This window comes from Labeo rohita, chromosome 9 (genome assembly GCF_022985175.1).
Source record: "Labeo rohita strain BAU-BD-2019 chromosome 9, IGBB_LRoh.1.0, whole genome shotgun sequence".
Taxonomy (NCBI): domain Eukaryota; kingdom Metazoa; phylum Chordata; class Actinopteri; order Cypriniformes; family Cyprinidae; genus Labeo; species Labeo rohita.
This window is the reverse complement of record NC_066877.1, coordinates 9,513,597-9,537,693: the sequence shown is the minus strand read 5'-3', so window position 1 is coordinate 9,537,693 and position 24,097 is coordinate 9,513,597. Positions and strand designations below refer to the sequence as shown.

Here is a 24,097-nt window from a genome sequence, read left to right as displayed (position 1 = left end):
ATTTCACAGTATTACTGTTTTACTGTATTTTTGACCAAATCAATCCAGCCTTGATAAACCAAAAGAGACTTGACAAGAGAGAAGAAAAGAGAGATAGAAATGGATTTACGAACAGAAGTGCAGAAGAGATTAAAATGGGAAATAATAATCAGTCACTAAGTGGAAAGACAGAAAAGGTGAGATCAAAAAGTGTACAGTGAAAGTCACAGTAAATATTTTATTAAAATATTCTTTTCACCTGAAATCAATTATAGGTTCAAAGTTCTGTATGAAGTTTCACAAAGGTAACAACAGATTCAGCTCAAAATCGTCACAAAGATTAAAGCAGAAAGAACATTTTCCAAAGCTTTTCTTTTCTCCGTGTCCTCAAATTTCTTGACGGAGCTGGATGAGGCTCTAGACCAGACATCTGAGATCTTTAAATAGTTTGCAATTGCTAATTTCCATCATTTTCTACAGGTGTCCATTTGACGAAAACACACCGCTAGCTTTGACAATGATAAAAAAATAGATCACATCAATTAAAACGGCACAGAATGTAAACACACAACAAAAATGCACATGAAGACCTAAGCTTGCTTTAAATAACAGACAGACGACTGACAAACCAAAGTGCAAGGCAAAGTCTGTAAATTGGGTATCTTTGAGGCACATTTGACTGAAAAACAAACTCTTTAGAGACAGCTCTCTGCCGGAGCTGCTTTTCAAAAACACTTGCGAAACACATCAGAAAAAATCCTTTTTTTTTTTCAAAAAGATGGATCTGTAAGTGGGAGGTGGGAAGCCCACGCTGCAAAATGGCTGCTGGACGTCTAAGGTCCCTCATTATCCCAGCATCCCTGAGATGAACACAATTCATCAGTTGTGTCGGGGTCTTCCTTTTTTTCATCCGTGCAGCCTTGGGTTTGGGTATATACTGATTGTTGGCTTGATGCTCCAGCTCTCTGCTGAAGTACTGGATGGTTTTGTTCAAGCCTTCTTCCAGTGGCACCTGCAGACACACAAATCAAATCTTATTAAACAGACTGTTCCAACAATTAATTAGGATCAACCATAACTGAGACTATTACTGGATTAATAACTGGATTAATCATTCTGATTATTAATATAAATAATTTATATTATTTATAATTATTACAAGAAATATATGACTAAGAACAATTCATATTAGTAAAAGGCATGCTCATTGTAAACAATTCATCAGAGCATATTAAATATATAAATACATAAAAATCAATCAATAAAAATAATAATAAAACAAATGCATAAATAGAAAAAAAAAATCAATAAAATAAATACATAAGAATAATAACATATAAACAAATAAATCAATAAATGGGAAAAATGTATAAAAAACTAAAACATATACATAAATCTATAATAATTGCTCAATTAATAAATTATAATAAATGATAAATAAAAATAAAAAAATGAATAAGCACTTAAAAAATTGAATGGAAATTATAAAAATAAATCTACAAAAATTATAAATTAATAAAATAAATGCATAAAGAAATAAAAAGAGTGAATAAAAAAATTATTTAAAAAATCTCTAAAAATAAATCTTTCAATTACATACTAAATACATAGAATATAAAATGAATATAAATAAATAAAAATGAAAGATTTATAAAATGTACACAAATAAAAAAACTAAATTCACACATATATATCGATCAATTAATATAAATACATACAAATAAAATATATATAAATAAATAAAAATAGAAAAAAAATAAATAAATACATAAAAATAAATAAATAAATAGAAATAAATAAATAGAAAGGAAAGATTTACAAACCGTACAAATATAAAAAAACAAAATTCATGTAAATATATATAAAAATTGATCAATTAGTAAAACAAATACATACAAATAATGAAATATCTATCGATCTATCTATATAAAGAAAAAAAAAAAAATGTAAACAGTGTATAAAAATAAAAAACAAAAAATTAAAAATAAATCTACAAAAATGGATCAATTAATAAAATAAACACACAAAAAGAATGAAATAAATATAAAAAATAAATGAAAATGAAAGATTTATAAAATGTATATAAAAAAACAAAGCTCATACAAATAAATCTATAAAAATCAATCAATTAATAAAATACCTAAAAATAAATACATAAATAAAAAGAAAAAAATGCATAAAAATGTATAAATATAGAAAAAATATAAATCTATAAAAATGACAAATTAATAAATGAATAAATTCTATTAAAAAACAAACAAAAGAAACAAATCTATAAGAAATCAATACATATGTACATGCAGTTTAAGACATCAGGATTCTGAATAGATAAACTGGCCTTAATATTCATGATGTTCAGTTTGTAACTCACCACAGGTTCCCAGCCGAGAAGCATTTTGGCTTTGCGGATGTCTGGTCGTCTTCTCTGTGGATCGTCTTGTGCTTCTGGAAGGAACTGAATATGACTGCGGCTCACTGAGGACACAATCAGCGGTGTGCTGTTTAATCACAGATTATGAAACTTCATTTGCAATTTTATTGAATTTCTACTTACCAACTAGACTTTTAATAAGCTGGGCAAACTCTAGTATAGTGTGTTCCTCAGGATTGCCCTACAAGAGAGAAGACAGATCAATATCTCTTTATTAATATCACCTTCACACTGAACTGACTCAGACTGAAGACCAAGCAATTCAGTGCCCAGTAGGAAGTACTATAAGACTATATAAAGACAGAACAAACAGTCAAACAAGCTTAAAAATAACTCTAAAAAAGTATAATAGTTGTCCAATCTACATAGCATTTATGTATTTATTTAAACATGACGAACATATTTTCATGAATCAAATGTTTTTGTTTTTGTGCTTTGGTTAATATTAATTACTGCACATGCTTGTATATTTTTTAATATTTCAAGTTGAATGAATTATTATTGTATTATGAACAAAAAGAAGCTGACATTGATCAAGAGTATCAGTATTAATTTAAATAATACATAATAAATAATAAAAATATAGTGCTGAATCGCTTAAAATGAAATGAACAGCTTTCTGTAATTTATTAAATCACAATTCATTTTAAAGAATTTTAGAAATGTTGTTTTTGTCATTTATATTCGCTTGTTGAATTAATTGTTATTTTAGCTGATTTTTAATTGTTATCAAGCTGAACTAAATGAAAATTAGAAATGTTGCCTTGCAAACTAGCTGGAAAAAATGTTTCTTTTATTTCAGTGGATTATTATTTCAAGTAACAAAACCTTTTTTTGTTTGTTTTAGTTAACTATAATAAACCTATGGAAGCCTGTTTCCGCCACTCAAAAAAAATATTATTGCAACTTTTTATCTCACAGTCATGACTACTTTTTCAGAAAGGCGAGATATAAACTAGCAATTCTGAGAAATGAAGTCGGAATTGCAAAATATAAAGTCAGAATTGAATATAAATGATTAAGATAAACATATTATTTACAAAAATAAAATAAATCTATACAAAACAAATTAATAAAATAAATAAATAAATAAATAAATAAAAAGCAAAAAATGAATAAAAATCTATAAAACTAGAAAAAAATAATGTATAAAAACAATCTATAAAAAAAAAAAAAAAAAAAAAAAAAAAAAAAATCGATAAATTAATAAAAAATACATAAAAATAAATAAAAATGTATAAAATTACAAAAATAAATAAATTAGAAAACAAATATATAAAATTGATAATAAAATAACTACATACATACAAATAAATAAATAAATAAATAAAAATAAAAAATGAATAAAATGTATAAAAATAAATGTGTAAAAATCTATAAATTAATAAGAGAAATACATAAAAATAAAAAAATAATAAAAATTTATAAAAATAGGGGAAAAAAGACTAAATAAATACATTTACAAAAATAAAATAAAAAACAATAAATTCATAAAATAAATTCATAAAAATAAGTAAATAAATAAATAAAAAGGCAAAAATTTATAATCTATAAAAATAGAAATAAATTCTTTTAGCACACCAAGCTCAGAATTGCTCAAAAATATAAACTTGTAATTCTAAGAAATGAAAACTTTCTGGCAAATGTGATTTTGTATCTCTCAATTCAGACTTTTTTTTCTCGCAATTGTGAGTTTATATCTCACAGTTCTGACTTTTGTAAAATATAAACTCATTTTTAGATTTTATCTCACAATTCTGAGTTTAATTCTCAGAATTTTGAGTTTGTCTTGCAATTCTGACTTTGACAGTTGTGAGTTTATATAAATAGAATAAGTCAGAATTGCCTGTTTAAATCTTGCAATTCTGACGTTTTTAGTTTATATCTCACAATTCTGGGAGAAAAAAGACAGAATTGTGATATAAAAGTCACAATTACCTTTTTCATTTTTTATTCAGTGGAGTAAACGGGCCTCCATATAAACCTGTACTAATGCAAGATATTTTTTTAAAGATATAAGGAATATAAAATCATAACTAGCCATTCAACATTACAGTACAACTAAAAACCAGGCCTCAACTGCAAATTCAATGTTCAACTCACCAGGTTAACTGGACTACTGATGTTACTGTTCATCAGGGACACCAGGCCGTTCACCAGATCACTGGGGAAAAAAAGAAACAACTAAACCAGAGTATCTGGCGAATAAAGTGAAAAGTAAATGAATGAAATGGAAATAAACTGATAAAAAATGACTTAAACTCATTAATTCATTATAGGCCTTTGGCAATTTGCAAATCCGGTTGTATGAATGAGTCACAGTTCATTTCCTCTTCAGGGTGTTCAGACACACATATATGAATTCCTTCAGTGTGTGTGTGTGTGTGTGTGTGAACGCAGTGGGGCAGCAGAGATCTCGCTAACACACCAGCACAGCCATTCAAACATCCAGGTTCAACACCAGATTTCCAATTCAATGTAAGATTTTTAGCACACATGCAGAGAGGTGACAGCACAGTGATGCAGAGACCATTAATAATTGTCATTCGGTAACAGCTCAAGTGCTGTCATCTACACCTCCACAAGGACAAATGAACCAAATGATTACTGCTAGTACAAGTCAAGTGTAAATTATGATGCTTAAGAGCTTTTAATTTTATATGCCGAGGCTTAATTGGACGCAACACAGATTGTAAATAATGAATGCTTAAGGCTCGCAAGGTCAGATTGGGAACTGGAAAGGACAGTACTTGTAGATATTTATATTTTATTAAAGCTTTGAGAGTCCCAGCAGCCTAGGGCGAGAGGAAGCTAGAAAAAAAGTGTGCAATATCTCTCAAGTTCAGTTGTCTGGCTCCACTAACTTCTCTAATAACTGTTCAATACTTAAGAGAAGTGATAACGCATTTATTTGATCGATTGGTTCTACAGACCCTTTCCCATTCCCAAGTCACAGTTGGGTAAACTTCTATTGTAATGAAGAGAAAATGCAACAACATTTCATACAACAGTTCTTTCTGGTCTTCGAATCTGATTGGCTTAGAGATGCATGATATTCTAGTAATATTGGAAAGGCAACCAGTTTACCGTTTGTATCACTACACCTGTGGTATTTTTCACAGCGAGTGTGATGGCGGATGCCCGAATCCACTAGAATTTTATAAGTAATATGTTTTTGTGTCATGAAATGTAGTTTTAAGAGCGTTTTAGGCATGAACGTACTTATTTAGACTTTCAGTACGAAATTTGTTAATAAAAATAACTTCTATTTGCTTCAGTGTTTTTGGAGACGTGAGCTCCAGGGCATCATCGGGCGTTCAGTGCTCATGAACCTGCCGAGAGCAGCCTTACCTCGGACAGATATTCTGGAATTTGTCTCCGATGTCTCTATAGTGGTTTAACATGAGATATCATTTGTTTTGGGTAAATCTAACAGGCAGTCTTTGGTCTCATTAATCTATTATGTTCCAGAGCAAATCGTTTTGGCTGAGGGCAAAATCTCATCATGTTATATTTTATGTAACTTCAATGCTGTAGATCAGAGCGCTGCTTTTGTACTTTTGACTGAATTGCCTAGCAATTTTTATAATGGCTGTTGCTGCTGTTTATTAAATATTTTTATTTAATAAATAAAATGTATATAAATAATAGTATTTAATATTGAGAAACGGTGTTAAAACAAGGAAGTTATTTTTACTTTCAACAACACCTTGTAAGATGCAGCCAACAAATGCACTGAGCAGCGCTGCCATCAGAAATCACCCTTAACAGATGAAAGGATAGTACGACAAAGATTTCCCCAGTGGACATTCAATCTAATGTTTTATTGTGAATATGAGATTGAGCTGAAGAATGAATGCTGTATCAGATGCAGGTAATCACCTTCACTCAGTCCATCTCTCTCTCATAATACTCCACAAAGTACAGTGAGCTTTTAAAACAGTAACACAATAAGCTTTTAATGAAGCAACTCAACGTTCCTTTTTTACTAGTTCTAAAGTGACGTTTTCGAATTTTTAATGGAGGCTTGGTCCCAGCTGTTAAACTATCAAACTGATGTTTGAATCTGGTAAAAGGAAATATTTCCACACAAAAGAGGGTTTTTAAAGACACATTGTTGTTTATCAAGTATTTACACACTTGTGCCATTGTATAAATCTATCTATAAAAAAAGCTTTCCTAGATTTATAGTGCTAACGACTGTGGAAACGCATTATTACAGTCTGAGAAAAGGGTCCATTTCTGCTCCACTAGACCCTGTAGCCCCGCCCACTGTGCAATCTTATTGGGCCAAAACAGCACTTGGCAAAACTGTAGATGACACTTCAAAAATCTTTTGATTAGCCATAATTGTGTCAAGTGAAGCAGTTTTGCTGCTTGACACAGTAATGGCTCAGTGTGGACGAACTGCTTGTTGGAAAAATTGGTAGTTGTTTTGAGGCAGGTTAGAAAATGGTGCACATTTTTAGATTTACCTATATCAGAGGTGGCGAACTCCGGCCCTGGAGAGCTGCACCCCAGCAGAGTTTAGCTCCAACCCTAATAAAAACTCACCTACCTGTTAATTTCCTAGTAACCCTTTAGACCTTGATTAGCTTGTTCAGGTATGTCTGATTAGGGTTGAAGCAAAACTCTGCAGGGCTGCGGCTCTCCAGGGCCGGCAGTTGCCACCCCTGATCTACATATAAAGTTAGTTTTATCTATAATCTTTTCTACACGTTCTGGTCCAACTCTGTGTTAACTGTGTCTAAACTGGCAATTTCCATGTGCAAATGTATGTGACACATGCACACAAACTTCTGAATAAGTTTTGTCTATAACTTTCTAAATAGCAGAGAGCTTGGTGCTGTCATGTAGAGCTTTATATTGTGCAAGGCAGTCATTAATCCATTTTTATATAAGACAGTGTAATTTGAATAACATTATGTTCAGGTAAAACTGTCAAGTGTTTCGTGCTCCACAAAGAACATTCTTTTACCAGGTCTATTCTCAAGCTGTGTGCTTTACACTCTTGCTTGAAGCATGGAGGGGGTTGTCAAAAAAGTTCTGAATGAACTTGTAAAGCGGGTTGACAGAGACATAGTCATGCTAAGTCAAAAATCACTTGTGGTAAGTGATTCTAATTGTTAAACACTTCCGACATGTTTGTGCTTCACACGTGAATTAGACCTCATATGGTGTGGTTTCTATATTTGTAAAATAAATGAAAATGAATATTTCATAGTTACATTATTTTTGCTTTAAACTACTTTAGGGAAATTACAAAACTTCTTTCGTAATTTCTACCATTAAAAGAGACATTTTGAATTTGTACTGCAGTAACCTTACCCATTTAAACCACTAGCTGTCAGCAATTCATACTGCACTTTTAAGTTTTTATTTTGACAGAAACATCAGTAGAGCTTTTATTTGATGGCAAACTCCAGCTTCAGTGAAAACAGGCTTACAAAAACGCTTCTCACTACATCTCATCTGCCGTGAAAATAACGCATAACCGGTGGCCGTTGCATTCTCAAATGGTGCTAAACTCAAAGCAGATGCAATAAATGTGTTTACTGCATTCACTGTGAACTGAACCGTTCTGAGGCACGGAAAACATCGGCTCACAAGCTGATCGCCTGAACGAAGTCCGCACTTTGCTTTGAAACGTGCAGTGAAAACAACTTAACAGCTGGATTTGTCCAAATCTGCAAGGTTTGTAAAATTATACGCAAGATCTTTTGAAATTATATAGATGTATATTTGCTAAATGACGATGGTATATGGGAAAGCATTAGAGCGTTTGCCTTTCTAATGGTAATAATGACAATATTTTTTGACAAAACATTTTAGAACAACATAAGGGAAGTAAATAATGACAGGGTTTTTAATTTTGGGTAAACTATTTTTTTTTTTAGATGTGTGCCAAACACTAGCCACAAGAGTTGCCTTTGATCTGCCAATACATCTGGAAAGATGGATGTGAATTGAGCTCACAACAATATGATCTCAATCATACAGGTCCATCTTCTCTTCACTGAGTGCACACTGCTCATTTGAGATAACACTACCGTATTTATCTTTCGGATGAATCAGACCAGAGCTGTGCAGTTATCTCTTAGAGTGGTGTGGGCTATGACCCTGGGAGGGGTATCACAGCCTGTGAAAAGTGATTTTTCCAAACCAAGTGCCATGTTTATATAAGCTAACGTTTCCTCTGATCATCTCATCCTTTCTTTAGTGTGATATTTGACTGATTTCTTTTCCTCCAGTCCATATGCATTTCATTATTTAACTTTTGATATTGAAACTAGTAACGAATTGCGCAATTTCACCTTTTCAGGAAGTAGGTAAGAGCAGCTCAGGCTGCATCTTTCCTGCTTTTCATAAAGACAATAATAACAATGCCATTAAAACTTAGCAAAAGAGTGGTGAAATGTCTTAAACAACAGAGGAGAAAATGCAAAAAATGCATCAGAAAAATGCAACTTTAATGCTGACTTAGATAACTGAGAAACATCACAGATAAATGGATCTTTCTGGCCAACGTGCTTGGGGACAGTGAGCAAAGCTACATGCTGCTTATATAGGATGGTCTTCAGTACGTTAAATTGTTTTAAATGTGATGCAACAACTAATCCTGGGTAGGTTTGTTTGGCCAGTCCTGCTCTGATCTACTGCCTATCATGATCTGTTTCCAGAGAGAATTGTTTAATTCTTATCAATAAATCTGATTTTATTATGCTCTACTTTCAAAGGTCAAGATCCCATCCTACACAATTTCTTCTTTTCAGAGTTAGTCTTCGACGTGTGTTATGAACTGAAAAAGAACGTAAAATTTACAGAGAATTCCCTGCATTACATTTCAAATTTGATGTTTTTTTTGTTGAAATAACGTTTTCTTCTTAGTTTTTTCTTATCAGTTTTGCATATTAGAGTTGTATGTTACATCTAATGTTGTTAAATTAATGTTTATTGCATTATTTCATACCATGATGGTGTTTAGTGTTTGCATGAATAACACTGCGCACCTTCTATACCTATATGTTAGTATTTAAAAGCTGCTTGTGATGAGCTTTGGTTCATCATGTGACTTTCTCATCACCACCTGCTTTTGGTGATAATCAGCATATTACAAAGGTACAAAACAGATTTCAGTACTGTTTGTACAGAAATTCTGGTATTTAAATGTATATTTAAGTTAAACTGTAAAACCTTAAACCGTATACTCTACCGTATTTTACTGTATTCCGGTGACCACAGCTGCCAGTATTTAACCGTACATTTTACTGAACTTTTTTTTTTTTTTTTTTTTTTTACAGTGTACCACGGCACATGGACTATTTTACTGAAGTTCTTACTACCTTTCTGGGCCTTGAATGTGTCAGCTGCGTTGCTCTCAGATTTCAACAAAAATATCTTGATTTGAGTTCCAAAGAAGAATGATGGTCTTGCGGGTTTGGAACGACATGAGGGTGAGTAATTAATGACAGAATTGTCATTTTGGGGTAAACTATCCCTTTAAGATAAAGTCAAGGTTGAAAGAATTCTATATTTGTATAGATTAGTGCATCAAATATTTCCAACACACTTACTGCAACTATTTCACATTTTTAAAAATTGGTAGTGAAATTTGTATGATCATTCAAATCATACCAATAAACATGAAATTGCCAACTCATAAAATTATGTTTTCAGATGAAATCAGGTTTCAAAGTGTCTGAACCCACAGAACACAACGAGCATTTCGGGATTGTTTTTGGACTTACTAAAGAGTCTTCTCCTCCGACTCTTTATGCTGTTTCTTTTCTTACTTTCAGTGATATTTGTATAGTTATTAAGGACATTTAACACATCAAACAAATATGCATGCTTAAAGCGCTTTAAGAAAAAATGAATATAAACAAGGTTAAAATAATACAAATCATTTGTATTACATGCGTTGATGTGTTTGACCTTTTTTTTTAATCCAAGGTAGCATGCGCATTCTCTGTGAGGCCTTGACACTGCTGTTAAACACTGATCTCCTAGTTTAACTACAATAACTTCTTTCTCAGACTGAAAAAACACTCTCTTCAACATCTCTTCTTGTAAATGCCTCTTTAAAGGTAGATACTTTATGTTTGAAGGATTGGCCTTGGCTGCTTGCACTCTCATCTGCACTATGTCTACATATTAAGAGGCTGCATAAAGGAAAATGTTCAAAGATCTCTAAATTTCAAATTCACCCTATGCTGAGTGGTAATGTTGCATTATACCTGCAGGGTACAGTATGAACTCATTCTACATTTCCCTCTGAATTACACAGTTTGAATGTACCCGAATTATGACTTTAATGAACTCCCCAGTGTCACCAATGCCAAAAACACTTCAGTCAGTAAGGTGGGCAACAGTTTATATATGAACAGATAGTTTAAAGCTGGACAGAGCTTTCAAACACTCAGTCAATGTCTGTCATTTAAGAAAATTCCGCAGTTAATCACGTGTGTTATTTTACACACTCCTAATAAAGTGAACTTTGCTCATCCAGGAGAACGCTTGTTCTCTGGAGATACGGAGACTTCAAATAACCCACGATGACTCTGATCTCTTACCCCGCCGGAGTGTCGAGTCTTCTAAAGATGAAGCCAAGCAGCCATATACCTCTAGATGAAACTGGGTTAATTAAATTACACTCAAAATACCACCCACAAATAGTGCCGTCATATATTTCAAGATCATTTCTGCCATTCTATTCCCTGGAGGTGGACGAATGATGAAAGATACATGATGCTCAGATCAAACAGGCTATTACAAAATTTCTGACACAAATGGTGAAGGTCAAACGACACTCACTTGCATAAATGGCTTTGATGCTACAAGATGGCTCTGCCAGACCACGCCAGCGGTCAGAGTAACATAGTATATATGTAAGGATATGCACAAATATATCCACTGGTTATTTGTATTTCTCACTTCCCTAAGAGTGCCATAGTTTTATGGACTGGGGGATGAGTCCAAAGACCATTAAAAACTGATAAATTTGCTTCCACCAAAGCACTACCACATTATCAGTCTGTACACAAACTCGGCAGCCTTTTAAATCAAAACACAGGAGTTCAGCCTTTGAAATACCTTCAGTGCAATTACCAGAAAGCATTAGTAATCCCATCAAAAGCAGACCTCCGTCCTTGAAAACGCTATGAAGCAATCTGTCAGGACGGAGTGTTTTTCCCCAAGGTTCATTTCATTAAGACTAAATATGGGACTGTGTTGATGCAGCCAGGCTCATTTTAATACTTTTGTTTGTTCACATGTTTCATTTGTGCAGTTCTATTGACATTACAGAGACCAGATGGTCTTTTTTCTCTGCTCTTATCATTTACATGCACAATAACATTAGAAGGAATAATACAGAAAACTAGAGGTGGGTTGAAAACAGATGGAAATGGGAAAAAAAGGGACAGATGGATGTGTTGCGTAAATCTTTGTTCGCGGCAGTAGTTGTTTTCCACTCAAATTTGTAATATTGCCTATTTATACAGAACAGGCCAATTTAATCCTTTCATTTTTGCTTGAGTGCTGATTTTTAACACATCTTTTACAGATTATTTTCTGCTTCAATCCATTTGTGCTCAGTTTGAACATTCACTGATGGGAAAAGCAGCCAATCATGCTATTACACTTCCATATTTTGTTGTTTTTATATTTTCCATCCTATTTACCTTTGCATGTGTATACTCTTGTGCTTTAGATGGATACAAATGAAACCCCACCCAAACATTTATTCAGTTTTTGGTCAGTGCTTACCTCACATACTGGAAAGCTCTTGTTTGAGAACCTGAACCGTAAACCTGAAAAAGATGCAGGAGAAATGAACAGAATCATAATCAGTCATCAGAGCACATGCAGCAAGAGAAGGAGCTGCTACAAAGTGACTGAGGAACAGTCAATCAATATGTAAAATCCCCAAGTGAGCTGAGGCGTTTACAATAAGGAAGCGATTGCATTTCAAGGTGATTCAAGACACTTTTATGTCACATGGGCTGATTTTGTACTAACATAAATGTTTTTTTCTTTTGTTATTTGAAGGTCACATTAAAACTGATTTATTTATTTGTTTGCTTATTTATTTATTGATTGCTAGTTTTCAATGCATTTTACGGTTGATTACAAAAACCATTTGACATCATGCAAAAAAAAAATGTAAAAAGCATTTTAAATATATTAAAATATAATTAATTGTGTGCATTTAAAATTCTAGCTATTAAATTAGCCAAAGGGTAAAAAAATATATTCCAAATATTCCAAAATTATTAATGTAATTTTCATATGGAAGACCGTTTCCACCACTGACAATTTTTCTCTCACAATTTTTTTCTTCGGACAATTGCGAGTTAAAGTCGGAATTTCAAGATATGAAGTAACAACTTTTTTCCCAGAATTGCATGATACAAACTCACAATTGTGAGAAATAAAGTTAGAATTGCGAAGTAAAAACTCACATTTCTGAGCATGTATCTTGCAATTGTAAGTTTGTATCCCACAATTGTGACTCTCTCTCGCAATTCTGACTTTTTTTTCTTCAAAATTGAGATACAAACTCGCAATTGTGCACTATAAAGTCAGAATCGCAAGACATAAACTCTCAATTCTAAATTTTTTCCCTCAGAATTGCATGATATAAACTCACAATTTCGAGAAATAAAGTCAAAATTGCAAAGACAAAACTTTTTTCTCACAATTGCAAGTTTATATCTTTGCAATTGTGACATTATTTCTCACAATTCTGACTTTTTTTTCAGAATTGTGAGATATAAACCGACAATTCTAGTTATAAAGTTAAATTTTGAGGGAAAAAGGACTGATATGCTCTCAGAATTGCTGAGTTTATATCTCACAATTCTGACTTAACTCCCAGTTGTGTGTTATTAAGTCAGAAGATATAAACTTCCAATTTTTAAAAAAAAAAAAGTCAGAATTGTGAGATATAAACTCGCAATTGCAAGAAAAAAGTCAGAATTGTGAGATAAAAAAAAAAAACATTTTTTTTTTTTTTTTTTAATTTTTAATTTTTTTATTCAGTGGCTGAAATGGGCTTCCATATTTCAAAGACCATCTGTTTAATATAATAATAACAAAATAGTAATTTGAGATGGTTTTTGATAGGTTAGAAAAAAAGACAGCATTCTGTATGGATACCCACTGTTACTTGTATATACAATTTAAAAAATTGGATTAAACAATGAAATAAAAGTGTTTTTAATGGGAGTTTAATTTCACAAGGTTACAAATTGAAGAAACACCCATTTGTGTCTGTGTGAAGCTGAAATAGGTGAAAGCGGTAATTGAGAGTTAGGTGGTGTAATTAACACTGTACATGGTTCTTCACTTTAACGAGGTGAGCGGGTCTTACCGTCAGTGGCTCTCCCTGCAAAGCCTGCAGAATGAAATTACTGACCACTCGCCCATCATTCATGTGCATGCGAGAGCCGAAGGTGTTGAAGATCCGAGCCACTCTCACCTCCACTCCTTCCTGTGAGACACAGACACATGCAAACCTCATTAACACCATAAGGTCTGCTACAAGTGTTAATTATTCAGTGAACATGTAGCAATGTTCAGTGAAGATATCAGGATTATATGTAGCTGAAGGTCAAAATGTATTACTAGAGTTTCTTTTTCTTGACAATATTGCATTGATATTGCATTGAGATCCTTGCTATTTTCAATTCCTTCCTAATTTAAAAAAAGAAAAAAAAAAGAAAAAGAAAAACAGCAGTGTAACTAGACCGAAAAATGTGCATCGTCTTTAGAATGCATTAGTATTTTTGAGTCTGAGTTTTGAGTCTGTTTGCCTTTTCGTTTTATTGACAGCAGCACTTTAGAGTCGAACTGTTAACACAATCACATTAATTATGAATGGCATTTGTGATTAACACAGTCCTATTAAAAGAATGTGCCCCCCCCCCACACACACATTTCAGAGGTGCTGGTCATTGATGGACAGCCTCTGTCAGCATCACAGATGAAGACATGTAACTCTTTCACGCTTTTGCATCATGCAAATACCAGTGCTTTTGCATTTCTTGCATAATACAGCTACAGCTAAAAATGCTTGGTTAAATACAGTGCTGGGTGAAATATGGGTAAAATATGGACAAATCCAGTGACTCAGCAGCTGAGTTAAATGTGACTCTGGACCACAAAACCAGTCATAAGTAGCACGGGTATATTTGTATCGATTTTTCTTTCATGCCAAACATCATTAGGATATTAAGTAAAGACCATGTTCCATGAAGATATTTAGTAAATTTCCCACCGTAAATATATCAAAACTTAATTTTAGATTAGTAATATGCATTGCTTAGAACAACTTTAAAAGCGATTTTCACAGTATTTTGTTTTTTTTTGCACCCTCAGATTCCAGATATTGAAATAGTTGTATCTCAGCCAAATAACAAACCATACATCAACGGAAAGCTTATTTATTCAGCTTTCAGATGTAAAAATCTCAATTTCAAGAAATTTACACTTATGACTGGTTTTGTGGTCCAGGGTCACAAATGTTTAACCCGACCTTCTGGGTAGTTTTATTTAGGTCAACTATTGTTTAAAAATTGCTATATGACTTCAAATTAACCCAAAAAAGGGGTTGTAAATTAAAACCAGACACATAATTAGAGGCATCAGCAATAATCAAAAGGTGAACATTTATTAATAAGCATGATTTCAACATATTTTGGGTTCATGTTAAGCCAGAAATACAGTGATTTTAACCAGGGCTGTCAAACGATTAATCGCAAAAAATAAATAAATAAATAAAAATGAAAGTTTGAGTTTGCTTAATATATGTGTGTGTGTACTGTGTGTAATTATTATGTACATATAAATACACACAGAAATTAATGTATATATTTAAGAGAAATATGTTATGTACAAAATATTTGTATTTATATTATATAAATTACAAAAAAATTATAATAAATACATACACTTGTAAATATTTCTTAAATATATACATGAATGTGTTTGTATTTATATATACATAATAATTACACACAGTACACACACACACACATATATTAGGCAAACTCAAACTTTTATTTTGTATGCGATTAATCATAATCGTTTGACAGGCCTAATTTTAACCAGTAATTGAGTCAAAAAAAGTCACTGGGTTTGTCCATATTTCACCCAACACTGGGTTGTTTTTAACCCATCATTTTTAGAGTGTATGTTCATTTCAGCAGCTGTTTTAATGTAACAGTACTGGTAACAGTAATTAACCATTACCCATCAATGCCTTGAAAGTTAAGAGGTTACATTTTAAGGTTACACAGAAATTATGATCAAATTGCACACATCCAACAGGCCAAGAGCTTGATGTGGGTGCTCAACCACAAAAAACGCACACAGAAAGATCAAAGTTGGCACACCACAGTTCAAAAAAGTAAAGAAAAAAAATGTATGTTCTCACCACAGGTAATGTTTTGACTCTAAAAGCTGTCTGATGAAAAGCTTTTAGGCTTGAAACATTACCTGTGGTGAGAACACAAATATTTTTCTCCTTTTTGAAGCTGTGGTGTGGGAACTTTGATTTTTCTGTGTACATTTTAAGGTTGCACACAGCTTTAAGGTCCTTGGACTACATCTGAAAATGTGCACTCTAAGAAAAGTCTATAAAAATAAAGCCCAGTGTATTTTGTTATTATAAAGGAATTTTCTATATTGATTTGTCACAGGTGTTTTATCCACATTTTAAATTACACTCTGTATTGTGTAGTATTTTAGGGTTGAAGGAAATGTCTTTAAACCTAAAGGAAAATGTACCAAGAAAATTTTATCGGTTGTTCTATTTTTTTTTTTTTCCTGTTTGTTTTGTTACAGTATAACATGCATTAATCAAAATAGCCCAAAGACTTTTCTATCTAAGAATGTTTAAGCAGTTCAGAGTATCAAAACACGTCATGTTTTATTTTTATAGAGCAGTGACAGACAACGTATTAACATTCGTTAAGCATATTTGCATGCACACTAATACACCGATAACCACCACAATCAATTACTGAAATGACCCTTTTTACTGTTTTAAATGCAAACCAATGACCTGACAACACAAAATTATCACATTTACAAAACTTTTTTTTAATAGGGTTATCCCCTAGTAGTGGCATCACAAACAAAATTATGTGTGTGTCTGACTTAGAGTATTTCATTTATGTAGTCAGTGTGGGGGTAGGACTGGGTATCGTTCAAAAATTTTCAACATCGATGTCGATACGGACACCTTGACTTCGATACCCGTTCCTGAACTATACTTTTTTCGATACCAATTATATGAAATCAATTTTAACAAGATTACATCATCTCAAAATATTTTTTTTCAGCTTACTGATGTTTATACAGATTCAAAGACTCCTGAGCCACTCCACAAAGGAACTAAATATATCCAACACAATAAAGCAGTAGAAAAAAAGCTCAAAAAGTTTTCAGTTTACACTGTTAGGCTACATTTACACTAGTCCATGTTCGTTTTAAAATGCATACCTCAGACAGAATCATAATTTCTATTCATTTCCACTAATTTACTGACAAGCACTAGCACCTTCCAGCGCTGTCTGTCGGTATGTATAACGTTTTATGCCTTCTCTCTTCTGCAATCACTGTTCTGACTCAGATTCGATGGCACACCCGATGGCAAACGGAAGTTATTACAAACACTCGCTGGTGGTTTAAAATCAGTTTTGAGTAAAACTGGAATATAAATCTTACTTATTGTCTTAAGTAGCATCATGCTACAGTGTTCGTGAATGATCACGTAACGCACACTTTCGGTCGTGTAGTATGGACAGATAAAACAATCCTCATCCATACTGGCACTTCAGAAATTTCTGAAATGACAGTGTGGATGAGGATTGTTTTAATTTTTAAACAAAAACACACCAGTGTAAATGTAGCCTTACATCTAAGAGGGTTGTAATACTTTCACGCTGCAGCCTCACATGTGAGCCACATCTCTGAGTGTAACCGCTGTAAACTAGCAGGTGTGTTCGATTTTGTCGCAGCTCTGCGGAGGATCAAGAGAGCTTTAGAGAGCACACTGCTTCGTATGCTTTCGGATCAGTCTCACGGATGCGCCATACACGAGGACGGTTTGTTGCTGCGTCGACCAAAACGCACCCGCAGTGGAGAGCACCACTGGCGTGCAAGCCACGCTCAATGTTCAAATTAGTTTAACTTTTGCCACTGTGCTCTCAAGGGCTGCACATTCCGCATTCAGTGTGAAAGCCACCGATCTGCACGGCACCGCTTCTAGTCGAACACACCTAGTGCTGCAGGCTTACTGACACACTGATGTTGACTAGATTAACCCTTTAGGTATCTAAGTTTGGTACCGAACGACAAGAGGTTTTTCGATACTCAATGGTATCGAGTCATTCCGGTCGGTGCCTAAAAAACATCAAACTCAATACCCAGCCCTAGTGAGGGGTGATGTTAAAGCATTAAAAATCACAGAGCATTTTAAAAATGTCATTGGGAACTTGTATGGACTTCTTTTCTTGTATGAAATTCTTTTCTCATCTTTACAAAACGGTACCATTTCTCTTCAGGCTGAACAAGAACACATTTATAGAATTTCTTGGGAAATTACAATTTCCATGGTAACTAAACAGAGACCAGGATTCTAAGAAATATTAGTTGTTCACATGTGCACATTCATGTTTTGCTTTGTGTTTTTATAAAGGCTAGGTTCAAACAGTGTCAACTTAACTTGTTAAATTTTACAAATGAAATATTATTTTGAAAAATGCATGTCTGGGGCTGAAAACAAATGTCTTCTTAGAAAATGAGCAATATGAGGGAGTACTTTGACTTTTTATTAAAACAGAATAAAACAGAAAAGACTATGAAATTGCATTTAATCAAGAACGAAAGTCGGAGGTTCGAAGACGATCAGATACCGTCGTTTCCGACCGTAAACGATGCCAACCCGCGATGCGGCGGCGTTATTTCCATGACCCGCCAGGCAGCGCGCCGGGAAACCAAGAGTCTTTGGGTTCCGGGGGGAGTATGGTTGCAAAGCTGAAACTTAAAGGAATTGACGGAAGGGCACCACCAGGAGTGGAGCCTGCGGCTTAATTTGACTCAACACGGGGAAGCTCACCCGGCCCGGACACGGAAAGGATTGACAGATTGATAGCTCTTTCTCGATTCTGTGGGTGGTGGTGCATGGCCGTTCTTAGTTGGTGGAGCGATTTGTCTGGTTCATTCCGATAATGAACGAGACTCCGGCCTATGCAAAGGTGCAAAGAAACATTATAAAGGAAACAACAACAGATCCTACATGAATATCCAAACAAAAAAAATAATGTGTAGTTACACATGTAAGTTGATGCATAAGTACACATCAAGCTTTTCTTACGATTTTGCCTTGGTAATGAACTATGACTTATGATCAACTTATGCTGACTAACTTTAATTTGATTCTGTTTATAAGAGGCTATAAATAGAGCCCTAAAATTATTATAAGACATTGCTGACGTACATGAGGACTAACAAGTCACATCTAATTACTCTGACTCGTGCCTGTTTTCAAAATCCAGAAGACGACAACACAAATAGGCCTAAATTAATTAGACTTCAAAATATCTTCTTTTTCATTTCAACAGGGAAAGTCATACAGGTTTAGAATAACATGAGGATGATTAAAGGATGACAGAAGTTTGAGGGAACTATCACTTTAATGAATGTTAATAACCTAATAAATGATACAGCGTTGATCTGTCATGTTCATTTAATGGGGCGTCTCTGGGTCAGATAAGGTTGAAAACTGCTCTAAAAAACTCAAGTAACAAATCACTATTCTCCACATTGCTCCAAGCTTGCCAAACTAGCAGTTCCAATCAAAACTGGGTAAAAAAAAAAAAGGCCAGAAGATATGGTCACATCAATTTAAAAAATAAAATCAAAAGAAAGATCACAGGAAGAAGCAAAGCAAAGAAAAAGTCAATGATTAAGGCTGTTTATTTTTGTTTATACAGCATCCGCATTCAATGCAACTGAAAATATAATGATGTTTCCAAACATGCTTCCAAAAGATTCCAATGGACCCTTCAGCATCACAGAGCCAGTGCTGACACTCTTCACGGAATTTAAAACATGAATGGCTTACTTTCTGCATAATAAAATGGGACAGGACAAAATATTGCGTATCTTTTATATCTATTTATATAACTTACCACTGTTCCTATGAGCAGTGCACAGTGCACAAACTAACTTTTAACTTTTAAGTGACCATGACATCAAAATTGACTACTTTTATTTTTTAATGTGTTTGTTATAAATTCTTTGTCTGTGAACTGAATTACCAGCTCTAGTATGAGGCATGAAAATAGGCATGGTTATAACTGGAAAATACTGTATATGATATCAGCTACATAAATCATTAAAGAGCAGCTGTGTCATGGTAAAACCTGTACTTGTTTCTGCATCAAACCCTGGCCTTGAAACGATGTATGAGAGAAACTGGGAGTTTAACAGGGATAGTTGGATTTTTAGGTCCAGTAGTTCTATAATTAACTCAGTGGACATGAATAAAAACATGGAAACGCTCATGAATAGCATTATAAATGAAGGATGGCCACCAAAAATGCCAGACTACATCACAAAACAAGGACAAAACAAGGACAGCCTACTTAAGTGGCCTTTTTAGCAAGGAAAATAACTCCTCTGATTGCAAGCCTATCAGGGTTACACAAACACTGTGTGTGTGAGCATGCCACACTTCAGCTGTGATGACAAGGCCGTGTGTTACCGTTTTTACCACCGGTAGGACAGAATGTTTAAAGAAAGTGCAAAAAATGTTAGGTAACTTGAGTAACCTTGGTTCTCTGATGACATAAAAATGTGCAAACCTTAAAAATGAGTTCAATACGTATTGTCAATTTTGATGTCATGGTCACTTAAAAGTAAAAAAAAAAATTATTAAAAAGTTTATTCACCTCTCTTACATAGTCCCATTTGTTAAAAAAAAGCAAAGAGGGAAAAAAGAAATAGGAAAAACAACTCACAATCCAAAATGCAGTTTAAATACAGCTTCAAATGAGAAAGAAGGGTCTTATCTAGCGAAACGATCGGTTATTTTAATAATACAATTTATATACTTTTTAATGTCAAACGCTCGTCTTGTTTTACTCTGCCTGGACTGTTTTTGTTCCGGTTCATGACAATAAGGGTATGTCGAAAAACTCCCATCTCATGTTCTCCCTCAACTTCAAAATCGTCCTATATCGCTGTTTGACCTTTTTTGTTAAGGGTGTTTGATCTTCTTTGCATGTTCACTTTGCAAAGACTGGGTCGGGACTTCTGCAGCGTAGGATGATTTGAAAATTACTTTTGAAGTTGAGGGAGAAAATAAGATTGGAGTTTTTTAACATACCATAACTGTCTTCAGTCAGAATACACAGAGGTCAGGGAGAGAAGGGCAAGACGAGCATTTGAGATTAAAAAGTATTTAAATTGCATTTTTTAAATGAAAATAATCAATCGTTTGGCTAGATAAGAAGACCCTTCTTCCTCGGCTGGGATCGTTTGAAGCCGCATTTAAACTGCCTTTTGGAAGTTCAAAACTGGGGCACCATATCAGTCCATTATATAAAGAAAAATGCTGAAATGTTTTCCTCAAAAAACACAATTTCTTTAGGACCGAAGAAAGAAAGACATGAACATCTTGGATGACAAGGGAGTGAGTACATTATACGTGAATCTTTGTTTTGGAAATGGACTTCTCCATTAAAGACTGTAAAATCTCATTAATGTGTGGTGAAGCTGATCGCATTTCAACCTAAAGTGACACCTTTGAAAGAGCCTGGAGGAAAACTATAAGTCAGGGGCGGCGAACGTCGGTCCTGGAGAGTCGCAGCCCTGCAGTGTTTTGCTTCAACCCTAATCAAACGCACCTGAACAAGCTAATCAAGTTCTGAAGGGTTACTAGAAAGCTACAGGCAGGTGAGTTTTTAATTAGGGTTGGAGCTGAACTCTGCAGGGCTGCGACTCTCCAGGACCGACGTTCGCCACCCCTGCTGTAAGTTAGTTTGCAGCGTAAATGCATGCAGCAAAGCTGTCTTCTAGGAAAGAGGCCTTAAATCAATGCTTTCCATTAATTTAAATGGGGACCGAGTTAGCATTTTCAGACCAAAGATAGGTCTCAAAAATACCAGAAAGCTGAAAAAAGTCTCATCATGACTGAGGTGACAGTACAGACACAGAGCTGAATTACAACCAAGGCGTAGCAGATGAAGGAAGCTCATAAAGAAAACGATGAGTGGAGAGACACTGAAGTAGGCTAATTAAGTCAATTGGAAGAAAGGCACATCACAAGGCATGAAGGTCAAAGGTGACAAAGGTCACATCTGTGTTTTTACCAACCGCCATTATAATCATGAAGGATACAGATGAGTAACCAGAGGAGGATGGAGATTAAAGGGGCCCTATTATGCTTTTTCACTTTTTGAATTTTAGTCAGTGTGTGTATGTTTTGGCATAAAAAAACGACCTACAAAGTTACAAATCTCAAAGGGTTGGGGGGTGGGCAGGGAGGAGATGGGGGATTAGCCTAACTTTAGCAATGCAGCGTGGAGAGCTGCTTCTGGGACGCTTCAACGAGCTGCAGCACTGCTGGTAGAAATCACAAACTTTGACTAGAGTGGCAGCGATCAGCTCCGGTGGCTGCGTTGGAGCTGTGCGCCACAGACGTGTGCAGTCAGTGTAATCAGTGATGATGTTCTTTGATAATGTTAATGTTCTTTGCTCATTTTCTGTAGCTGCTTGAAATGTAAGCATTATAATAAGTAATTTACAATGTTTTTATTCACTTGTTGTCATGTTAAATACAAATTAAGTTATATTAAAAACATTAGGCTGCTTTTAGCCGGTGGAGCTGGTGTCAGGCAATGAAACTATTAGTGTGCTAATATCATGTATTGGTAATCTCGCAGGCTGATGATAGGACCCAACACTACTGTAGCGTCAACTATACCTTAAAATATCCTTAACTATAACGAAGCAGACTCCTGAACTTGCTCCTTTGGCAAGGGACGTGGCAGTACTGAAACAACGTCTAAGCTGTTTGCCAATCACAACGCACTGGGACAGCTAACCAATCACAACACATTTAGTTTTTCAGAAGGCGGGCCTTCATCAAACCCGGAACTGATCGAGCCATTTGTGCCAGAGTGTGGAGAAAGGTATTGTAATGATGTAAATTAATAACTCATAATGCGTTTTTTGAATCACCGAGCATGAGAGCATGTTCTATTTCCCCCCTCAAAATCAAGACTTTGTAAAAGAGCATGATAGGATGTAGGCTGTCAAACATACACAAGTGTTAGCCAATCACAGCAGTGGGCGTTTACTTCCATATTTACAATCCGCAACGCCTATTTAAACAGAACGTTCTGATGAGGGGGGTTAAAAACAGGACAGAAAAAAGGCTATGACTGCTAAATGATGTTTTTTGATGTAAAAATCTTTCATAACATTATAAGTGGGCCTCAGAGAACAGTACAAAATAATAAAAATGGCAGTTCATGACCCCTTTAATAAGGATGCTTTTGACATTGTAAAAGTATACAGATTTTATCTGTAAATGTAACTTCTTCAACCACAAAAGAGTAATAATATGAGGTCAGAAGAAAGCAGAGTCTGTCCAGATTCGGCAAAGCAAAGCACAATCAGATAAAGAGGAAAATCAATTGCTATGGGTGGAAGGAAGTGCATGAATGGAAGAGAAAATCTAATTGAGCATAAATGAAAGCAGGGACTGATGAAGCACCTCCACCAGCCCAGTGATCACATCTCTGACACAGAGATTAGGACGGGTGAGAGGATGATGGACTGATAAATATAAAAAGGAGAGCCTGTTTGTGCAGGAAAGCCAAAAAAATGAAATGAGATAACGAATAAAGCAGAGAGAACGGTCCATTTCTTGGTCCTGGATTTGATGGTTTTCATTACTAATCTAAAATTGGATTAATGGAAGGCAAAGGTTAATGGAAGCACAGCCTTTCATCACTATCTTGCCACATTACAACAACCTAACGCTTTCATTAAACATCCGTATATATATAGTTCACCCAAAATGAGAACTGACTTGCTTTTTATCTACGGAAAACAAAACAGGATATTTTTTGAATAATTTGATAAATAAACCATTTTGGTGACCACTGACTCTCGATGTATGGAAAAACAAAACACTAAGACATTTAGACACCAAAATATCTTACTTCGTGTTCGAAAGCTAAAAGAAAGTCATACAGGTTTGACAAGAGGGTGAATAAATAATGGATTTTCATTTTTGGGTGTTTTTTGCAAAGCAAAAATAATCTGGCATATTATCCTCAACCCGCATAAAAGGTGGTAAACGGGGAAAAAAAATCTTCTGAACAAACATAAGAAAAGATTTTTTCTCTCAATGGTTAAACAGCCTTTATCTTTCTAAATGTCATTACATTTCAGTTTAAAAAGACATGCCACATGTCACTGATGATCTTCAAATCAAACTTGTGAGGGAGCATGTCTCATGTGGTGACACGTAGAGCGACAATGTGTATTGGAGGAACAGTGAATATGATAAAGACAATCTGAGAGTGACACTAAGTGAAGAAAAACAGATAAAATCAGCTGCACCAAAGGCTGGTGCCAATCAATCAAATCACGATGTTTAAC

General features: G+C 34.4%; 1 protein-coding gene across 1 annotated transcript in view; it reads right to left on the bottom strand.

Moving 5' to 3' along the window:
* Nucleotides 1–203: 203 nt before the first annotated feature.
* uxs1 (UDP-glucuronate decarboxylase 1) overlaps nucleotides 204–24,097 on the bottom strand; it is a 72,747-nt gene continuing 48,853 nt past the window's right edge. Inside the window, exons 10-15 of the mRNA XM_051118482.1 lie at nucleotides 13,785–13,904; nucleotides 12,179–12,222; nucleotides 4,514–4,574; nucleotides 2,534–2,591; nucleotides 2,351–2,454; nucleotides 204–991 (exon numbers count right to left, since the gene is read on the bottom strand). Of these exons, the coding sequence (XP_050974439.1) occupies nucleotides 581–991; nucleotides 2,351–2,454; nucleotides 2,534–2,591; nucleotides 4,514–4,574; nucleotides 12,179–12,222; nucleotides 13,785–13,904 (798 nt within the window). The 3' untranslated portion in view covers nucleotides 204–580. The remainder of the gene's footprint in view (nucleotides 992–2,350; nucleotides 2,455–2,533; nucleotides 2,592–4,513; nucleotides 4,575–12,178; nucleotides 12,223–13,784; nucleotides 13,905–24,097) is intronic.